Source organism: Anas acuta, chromosome 9, assembly GCF_963932015.1.
Source record: "Anas acuta chromosome 9, bAnaAcu1.1, whole genome shotgun sequence".
In the NCBI taxonomy this organism is placed as follows: Eukaryota; Metazoa; Chordata; class Aves; order Anseriformes; family Anatidae; genus Anas; species Anas acuta.
Window position 1 is genome coordinate 23580207 of NC_088987.1, and position 10237 is coordinate 23590443.

Below are 10237 nucleotides of genomic sequence, written 5' to 3' on the forward strand. Positions count from 1 at the left end.
CAGCTTTACCCCCTTTAATTTATTAATGTTCATTTAAGCCTGCCTGAAAAATAGATTACAAAAGAAGTACATGTATAAGTAAGACTCTCACAAGTTGTTAACAGACTGCTAAGTCTATATGAAACCTAAGCCATATATTTTGGTTTGGCATTACTGAGATTCATTTATAAAGTTATTTTTGATTAATAGTATTTAATAATTTACCTAATTTCTTAGGCAGATGAAACCATACATCATAACCATTACAAAAATTAAACCTTTGTAACAAAAATAAAAATCAAATTTACACATTCGATAAATTTTAAGCACGAATCATTAGGGCTGAACAAGAAATATAGGAATTGCTACAGTTATTCAAGGTCACAGCTACTGCCATTAATGATAAAAGCCACTAGCAAACACTTGAAAGGGAGATCAGAGTAACATACCAGGTGTGGAAATCACCAAAAATTGTCCATATTCTTCCTTTAGCCATGTTAGTCAGTGACTAGCTGATGCCCTGAAGAATTTCCAATTCCCATAGTTTGCTTTTTAACGCATTGGCCAAAAATACCTTTTATTCAAAATCTTGATTTTCTCAACATGAAAGTGAATGAGTTGTTTCTCCCAGATTATTCAACTCCTTCCACATCTACTAATCACTTTTGCTGCCCTTCTGGCTGGGTCCTATCTATTTCTGCCCTCTTTATCTTGTAAGTGAAGTCACCTGGAGTTGATTTCAAGGGATTAAGTACTACTCAGCTTAGAAGAGAACAGCATTCTTAAACAGCTTCTCTTGGCATTATCTGCACATCTTTAAATTATTTGCATTTTGAGCACTAATGCTCACTAAGGATTATTATTAACATAAAACCAAGAACATATAGGTCTTCCTCCCAGATAATCATTGTTTAGAATATGTGTGGTTAGCTGAAATGATTCCTTGTCTTGTGCATTTCTTGACAAGTTTCAACTTTATTACGTACAGTACAAAGGATCACGTAAAGGCAACCTGGACTGAAAAATGAAGTTTGTTGTAAATAAAAGGAATTGTATCTGGTTACCCTTTTTACAGCTCCTATTCATTGACATGCTCAAAAAACATCTTCTCAAATTGGTAACATGGTTGCTGCTGTAACTAATACATCAAGTACAACAAAGTTCCCAAAATCATTAAAATTCAGTGTCCTGAACTCAGTGTAGCAATCCTACTTTCACAGCCAAATTGAATCCTATTCTTACCTTATTCAAGAACACCTTGTTCATAGACACCTTTGCTACAAAAGTCTTTGAAATACTGATCACTGATCTATTGCCCCTGATAGAGGGAAAGAAAATTACAGAACTGAATTAATCAGTAGACTGCTAGCCTGAATACTTTGCCAGACAAAGTAATATAAATGGTTGACTTTTTTTAAATAAGGTCTTTTTTCCCCCTTACAACTTGAATATAGTCTGATAGGCCCCGACATGTAATTCAGAATAAGTGTATTAAAGCACTAAATTAAGTGTTTTTCACTGTACTTTCTTAAAGCTTTTGAACACGTTCACAAACGAACCATTTGAACATCCAAAATTATCTTAATTTATAGAGGAGAAATTTAAGTAAAAAAGTAAGAGTTTTGCCCAGTATGGCCCAGACAGGCAGTGAGAAGTCCAAACACCAAGCCCTGATACTCCAATTCCTACCCATGATATTTCACTTCAAACCTTTCCCTAGGAGGTTTAGAGATGTTTGTGTTTTGTTGTTTTTTTTTCAGGTTTACAGCAGAATGTAATGCAAAATAATACAGTACAATTGTAACACTTAATACAACCTGTGTAACTGTAAACCAAGCCAAGGCAAAGCTGAAGAACAATACAGGGCAGTAATATGTATTGCTGAACTCTAACAGCTTATCTGCAGCCTACAAATCAGCTTTTGAGTGCAAGAGTGCTTCTGCAAGAGAGATTACACCTTGCCAATAGAAAAAAATAATGAATTTTCCTATCAAGCAAACATTTCTTTTCTTAATTTTTATCTTTATGTACATTTCCGCTGTTCGAAACTCTTGGGAAACTGCAACAATTGTATTGTTCTTTAAGATTTGTTTTCCTAATGATCCAATTCAAAATTATGTTTTATACAGCTCATATTGATGAGTTACAAGTTTCTGACCAGACAGTATATATTTCAGCATTCACACTACTTGTGTATAAATTTACAAAAACGTATTGAAACGAGAAGTTGAACAAAATTATTTTTTCGCTTAAAAAGTAGAGAGCTAATTTAAGACTTAATAAACGCTGCTCTACAATGTCAAATGCACATACTGGACTGCTTTTCCCTTCAGATTTTGACCTACATGCCAATAAGTTATTTTTAATGAAGTTAACTCTACCCTCACCAAACGCAGTGCTTTCAGTCGACATGGATGTACTTTAAATATAGATGCTTTTGTTTTGGGATCATTGCTCCACAAGCAGACACTTCTAGGTTATTGAGCTCTATTCACCAATATCAATGAAAAATAATAACACGAGAAAAAAAGCAGGGAGGTGAAGGGTGTGGTTATTGAAGACTACTCTCAAATGCAGTAGTCAAAAGAACAGGTTATCTTTCAGCATAAATAAAGAATGAGATTCAGCATTATACAAAGCAGATCACATTAAGATCGAGCAGTAACCAACAGGAGTATTGTTATTAACTCAATTCACTCAGCTCAGAAAGGAAACTGCAGTATCCAATATTCATTATTGGGACAGGGAGAGAAGAATGGAATAAATCACTTTTAACAGGGGGGAAAAAAAAAAAGAAAAAAAAAAGAAAAAAAAAAAAGAAAAAACAGGGAAATTCAATTAAATTGAAAGACAGAAAATAAAACCTAATAAAATAATTTTTCCATGCAGTTAATGTGTGGGATTCATTGGAACACAAAAGTACCACAGCCATAAAAGTTACTAGGAATAAATGAGGGCCTTGATAAGAACAGAGTGAGCTATGAGAGAAAGTGCCATGCCAATTAAGACTTTAATTTAACTCTTATTAGGGTTAAGCAGGCAGTGTTTTCCACAGACTCATGCCTGCCTATTAAAATGGAATTTCTTGCGTCATCTTCTAAGATTTCTGGTCTCCCAATGACATGATGAAGCTGAAATTCTGCTAAATGTCACCTCTGAAATTAATAACCTCAAACTCATACTTCTTCTCAGGAAGGCAATATGCAGAAGATTCTACAAGAGCCCTTCAGGAGAGGCTAACTGCCTCCTGCAATAGTGAATCATCAGACAGGTCCACTATTTTGAACAATAGTTTTGTTTATGTGTTTCACCGTCCATATCCAATTTCTTCTCTTGCATTCTTATCTTGTATTCAAGATAAGGCATTCTCCTGTTATTCTCCTAATACATTGTGAGTCTACTCCATTAAAGAGCATTTCCAGAGCTACATATATACAAACAGTAACATCGATTTTAGTATTTCAAAAGAAGGTAAAGCAATTGTAGTTTTTAACCAGATAGCATTGCAAAGCAGTTCTTTCAGGAAAAAAATAAATAAATAAATAAGAAATGCAATGAAATGAAACTGAAATACAATGAAATATGATCTATGAAAAAGCTGAAGCATCTTAGTATGGCATATCTTCTACTATTATTCAATTACTCTATATCTGATCTGTTTCTTTGCAACCTTTACTTACAAAAACATAAGTAAAACCAACACTTAAAACCTTGACTTATATGATGGAATTTTACAAAGCACATATTACTTGGTTCTTAAATGACCTTCCTAGCATTTATGAGGAACTATTTTGAACAGATTTAAAGTGACTATTTCAACAGATTGAAATGGGCATATAATTGAGAAAGTTTGGATTATTAAATCACTTCAGTTCTATTCTACAGAAATTTAGAATAATTTGTTTAGATCCCATGGCAAAATATCACAGCACAATTCTTTATCAACTGATTCAGGAACTGTTGAATTACAGTTCTCTTACAAATTTTCACATGATATGCTTCAAGGCAAAATGCTAATTTGAAAAGCTTAAGTTTCTGAATGGAAATATGTTTTTACTACAGTTACAGAAAACACTTTAAAATAGCTAAAATAAAGTGGGTAGAAACATGAGTATAATAATTTGTGACTAAAGTGGCTGTAGACACAGTGATTTGAAATTAATATTAAAGATTTTTCAGATGTCTTATCTAATATTAATATTGCAGTGTAAAAACTCCTGTCTGCACTGCACACAAGTCCATCAAGGTATAGTCTAGACTTGATGCAAGTAATATGCGTTCGTATAATAATATAGAAATCATTTAGTAGAATATCCAGGAAAGGGGGAGACAGGAACAGGACAAGAGTAACAAAAAACCATACACACATGTTTATATGGGATCACAGAACAGAATGACGGAAGGATTTAGGTCGGGAGGGTCCAACCCCTGCTCAGGCCAAGTCTGACACTAGGCCATGGTACTCAGCGCCTTCACATCTCCAAGGATGAAGATCCCAAAACCATTCTGAGTACCTGTTCCAGTGTTTGATCACCATCATTGCGACGTTTTTCTTAAATTTCACGGAAACTTCCCCTACTGTAACGTTTGTCTGCCACCTCTCATCCTTTCACTGGCTGCATGTCAGAGAAGTCTTGTTCCATCTTCCCTACGGCCATCCATTAGGTAGCCAGAGATGTCACTTAGTTTCCTCTTCAAGGAGAGCAAACTGAGCTCTCAGAGCCTCTTCTCATGCATCAATACAAATATTTAAAGTTGGTAACTTTAAGGCATTGCAAGCATTAGCACAGTTAGTCAGCGGGACATGACATGGTGCCTCAGAACTCAGCTAAACTACATTCAAATAAAACAACAAAACACCAGGGCACTTGCTAACTATACAATTTCCTCTTAATAGCTACGCAATTTCATAAAAGAGAGAACAGAATGGTCACATAGCAAAACACTTGCATCACAGTAGCCATATAATCTAAGAATATGTCCTTGAATAATGAGTAGAGAACAAAAAAGTAATAGCATTTTAATATGCTAGAGAACTCATTGTGAAGGATTACTTAGAGACCTTTCCGTACAGATGTCAGCACTTAATAGAAAACAGGAACTTGTGAAGAATTAATCAGGATAGTGACATGAAGGTGAATTAGCAGTTAGATTAAAGGATGTCCCTTTACCACTGCAACCTGAAGTAACCTGGCCAATGAAAGTCCTACTGCTTGCTCAGAAGTAGACCACTGAGTCAAGAAATGATAATCCTTCTCAGTTTGCTAGCCTTGGATTTCTACATCTAGCATTAAAGAGCACATTATCAGAAGTATACTGAGAAGAGGAACGAATTCAAAGAAAAAGTAACAAAAACCCAACGGGAGATTTAAAGAATAGAAGTAGGGGGCACAGAGTAAAAATCTGAAGTTATTGTATTACAGTCTACAAGTATTCAAATACTATGATCAAAAGACAAAAATAAATTCACCTTGTATTCAAAAGCACAAAAAAAAAAAAAAAAAAAAAAAAGGAGAGAACGAAGGCAAACATAATCAGGCTGAAACTCAAGGAAAAAGAAAAATAGCATACAACAGAACTTCCCCAAGGAAATAATGGAAATGCACAGTACCTGGAATCCAAATAAAACAGCAAGAAGTTTATTTCTAGTAAAGTTTAGGAAAAAGAGCACAACCTGCCATTATTTCTAACTTAGAAGATGACTAAAATATGAAAAAAAAAAAAAAAAAAACATTTTTCCCAGGGTGCTTTGAAAAAAAAAAATCTATATTTAAATGAAGGCACTATCTTAATGTAGCTGAATGACCAACAACAACAAGTCACTCTGGGAAGAAAATTTAAAAATAACCTGCAGTCCATCTGCATTAGTTGTTATGAGTTCCTTCCCTGACAGTTTTAAGCTCAGCTTTCACCTTTCTAAAATTCCATTTGAATTAAACTGTCCACAATTACATTTAAAAATATTATATATAATATTTTCCACTGTAGCCGCAGGAAGATAACCATAAGAATGAACACAACAAATTCTCCTCAAGACTAATGAGATTTTTTGGCTACTAAAATACTACTTTCAATACTAACTCAAAAACCAGCTACATCAGGGGCCACCACATCACCCCGAGAAGTACACGGAGGTCGTGCCACCACTGCAGACCATACAGCAGGGAGCTGGAGATGGCAGCCAAGCGAGAAGGCTGGTTCCAAGCTGTGCGTGCCAGCTCAGAGATACTACCTGATTCCTAGCTTTAATTGCTGACAGAAACTATAAAGTAACTAAAAGTACATTAAAATTACTGAAGAAATAAGCAGTGGGGAAAATTGTCAACAAAAGGAGAAAAAGGGGGGAAAAAGAAAGGAAAAAAGGAAAAAAAGAAAAAAAGAAAAGGAAGAAACAAAAATCAAAACCAAATCAAGCATGTATGATAGTAGGTAAAAATCATTAATAAATCAATGTTTCTTCACACAATAGTCTTTTAATGAAATTAGCACTAGCGTTGAAGCAAATAAACAATACGATTGAATGAAATTAACTGTGTTCAGATTTGGCATTTTTTAAGCAAACAATCAAGTCTGTCATGATTTTTTTTTTTTTTTAATTTTTATTTAGTTATTCTGTACCTTAGGTCTCTAAAATTATTTCAAAAGGCACAGATAAAACAATTTTTACATAAAACCTTCCTGAACAATAAAATAATTTTATTAGGTTATACGTGTCATTGGAAATAACAGAGTAGTCATTAGACTAGTGGTTAGAAATAAAGGTTAAAGATTGCTTTTCAGAGTAAAACATAGGTAAAAAAAAAATAGGTGTGTGTCAGCATAACTTTAACATCTGTCACTCAGTTTATTTCAATTTATTTCATCAAATTTTCTCAGAATAAAGCTGAGAATAGGACAACTTAAAATTCCTGCAGAAAGGCACCCAAATTCACTATAATTTTTGTACAATTTCACAAATAATGTGTGTAATTTCTCTGCTCAGACTAAAGTTTAAGATACAGTGATTCTATTTATTCCCTATACAAGCTAGAAACATGGCACAGAGAAGTGGAAAAAATTCATATCCATGAAAAGAAGTGGAGTTAAAGTACAGCAATGTCCCACAGCGTGAAGCCAAACAATCCATAACAACACAATCTTGAAGTCTGCAGAGCAAAGTACACTCAAACCCTAAGTAACGTGATACATATAGACATGCATAATGCATGGCATGGATATACTGAGATAGCTTTTGTTGAATAAATAATGAGTTCCTGAAACAACTATAACATAAGATCATAGAACTGGATTAAGTCCAAGTTAAATACTTCACTTGGTGATAGGAAAGCTCTAGACCTCTAAAAGCATCTCACACATGTGATGACAGTTTTATTCTTTGCCACTTTGCCTGTGCCAGCACCAGCTCCACCAAGTGCATCAAAGCAAGGTACAGTAAAAACTTCAGCAACACAATCTGTGGCAATCTCCAATTTTGTTATTAGTCCTTCTACATTATCAACTTCACTGCACCCAGTTGACTTGCAGGTATATTTGGAACATTTTTCCCTCATTCCATGCCTTAATGCATCTGAGCAGAAGGAGAGAAATATTGCCTTTGCTACAAGAAGTACCACAAAAGTGATTGTATACCTTTAGGCAAGTGTAGTTCCAGAGAACTCCAGTTTCATCACAACCTGTATAACCTCAAACTTACCTTCTACATGTATGATCTGGGTGTTTAAGTGAAACAATTACTGCTCTTATTTCCCTGTTGGTAGTCACTTCTCCAAGCCCAACCTCCATAACAACCTCAGCAGTAAGTTGGAAACCTCCTGGCTAAATATATCCCCATGGTCCCCCTGATCTAGCCTATAGTTTTCCTCCTATCCTCTAAGGGTTACAATCCTTTTACTTATTTATTTTCACTGAATAATACAATAGCGAAACACAAGAATTAATGCATTTGCACAATATTTATTAAATTCCTATTTTGATAGAAAGAGCAAAACCTCAGCTGTGGATAAAAGCGATGTCTTTATCCCTTTAAATTCTAAACCACCCACCTGCTCTACAGTTAAAGTTGCATTTCAAAACCATATTAACTTTCCACAGCTAACTAAGATCCATACTTCAGCTGCTGACATAACAGCCAGAAGTGGCATTCACTTGTTTATCAGATTCTGTTTCAAGGGTCATTACTCGGTATTTCATAAAAAGAAACAAAATGCATGACACTCAAAGCCTCCTCTTATTACTTAATAAAAAGCGTAACTGCTGTGAGAATATCGCCTCTCTTGTATTAGAGAAACAATTAAACCCCATGCCCCAGACACAACACTTCACAGGAGGTACGATGCCAGCAAGCGTTACATTTCACTAAGTCTTTAGAAGGGTCATTAATCCTTCAGTCCTGGATCGCAGGCACCAAGTCTAACAGCAGCAAGCAGAGGCAAGCATTCAGCGCGCTCTCCCTCTCTTTGTAGCAATAGAAATGTAGTAAACTCTTGAGAGACCAACAGCTAAAATTAGCCAGAGAGAATTCTATTTAATCCTCTTTAATCTCTCTGATTTTGCAGAATCTCATTAGCGTTAATATTTTCACTTTCCCTGTTACACTGACTCATCCGAGATGCTTCAAGGCCGGCACAGAGCTCGGAGCAAAGCACTCGTACCTCACAATGCCTTCCAAATTCACCTGAAGTCTCCAGTAAAGGCATTATCCCTTTCATCTGTTCAGCAGCATAGTTTGGGTACTACCCAACCAGGGAGCGGTGAATAAATAAATGAATAAATAGTCAAACTGACTGCTTTTACTTGAATTCATCTGCTTTTACATCAAATCCACGTAAAACAGAGGGCACTGTCCGTGGAAATGGAAGGCAGCCCACACCGCCTCTCCTGCGCTGCTGCCACAAGGTAACCCGAGGCACCATGTATGCGTGCGGGAACCAAACCTCTTTGTCCCTGCACCCGCTTTTCCTCATCTGAGGACACAGAAGATGAACTTGGGCATTTCCGAGCACGATAACGGGGATTTTTCATCCTCACTGACAGAGGCAAACAAGAAGACGTCTCCACACGACGGTGAGAATTAATCCCGATGTCACGGAGCCCTGATATGACCAAGCAAGTCAGAAGGACGTCGGTGGCGGTGCCTCGGGTCCCAGCTCCCGGGCGCTTTGCCCTCCGGCAACCCGGAGCGGGCCGTGCCGGGACCCCCCCACGGCAGGGACCGGGCCCCCCCTTGGCGGGGCGATGCCCGGGGGGGGGCCGCGATTTGCCGCCCGGCGCTCCGGGGCCGGATCTCCCCCCGGGAAGGGCGGCGGCCGGCTCGGTGGGCTCGGTGGGCTCGGTGGGCTCCCCGCGACCCCCGGGGGAGCTCGGGGGGGACAGCCCTTACCTGGCAGGAGGCGCCGGTGACCCCCGGGGGGCAGGAGCAGCGGTAGGCGGCCGGGGGCTGGGGGCGGCGGGGCGCGGCGGGGCCGCGGGCCGGCCCCGAGGAGCAGGTGCCGTTGTTTTGGCAGGGCTGGCTGAGGCAGGGGTCCGCGCCGGGGGGCGCGGCGGTGGCCGGCCCCGGGAGGCAGGCGCGGCGCTGCGCCAGGGCCAGCAGGAGGAGCAGGAGCAGCGGGGCGGCTCGGGGCATGGCGGCTGGGTCGGGGCGCCGCTCCGCCTGGGAGAGAGAGAAGGAGGGGATGGAGGGATGGAGGGATGGATGGAGGGAAGGGTGGAAGCAGGGAGGGAGGAGGCAGCGGCCGCCCGGCAGCTCCCTGCCCTCGTTCCCCGGGCAACCCGCGGGCGGGGACTGGGCGGGGAGGAGCCGGCCGCGCTCCGCCGGCCCGGCAGGGGGCAGCCGCCGGCCCCCCGCGTCAGGCGGCCTGAGGGGATGGGGGGCTGAGGGACGGGGACGGGGACGGGGACGAGGGGACAGGGGGACAGGGGGCGGGGGCGCCGTCCCGCTCCCCCCCGGCCACTGGCTTCGGCTGAGGCCGTGGGCAGCAGCCCCTGAGCCTGGGAGTGCCGCTCAGTGAGGAGCTGGGGCTGGAAGTGTGTCAAGAACAAAGGAGGCAAAGGGCATAGAAACGACCCCTGCGCTTGCTCACAGCGGGGGGAAAAAACTTGAGAAATTGCACGTTTGCGTTTAGCTAAGTCCGTTTTTTTAAACCCGTCTCTGTCTCTGTGCCCCTGCCCCTGAGCAGAGCCGAGTGATGTACGAACGGCCCCTGGCCCTCCGCGCTGCCACTCCCACAGCAGAGGAGCATTGAAGCCTCCAGTAACTCAT

General features: G+C 40.1%; 1 protein-coding gene across 1 annotated transcript in view; it reads right to left on the reverse strand.

Annotated features, from left to right (window-relative positions):
* DNER (delta/notch like EGF repeat containing) overlaps positions 1-9741 on the reverse strand; it is a 120658-nt gene extending 110917 nt beyond the window's left edge. Inside the window, exon 1 of the mRNA XM_068692125.1 lies at positions 9359-9741. Coding sequence (XP_068548226.1) covers positions 9359-9601 — 243 coding nt within the window. The 5' untranslated portion in view covers positions 9602-9741. The remainder of the gene's footprint in view (positions 1-9358) is intronic.
* Positions 9742-10237: the final 496 nt, after the last annotated feature.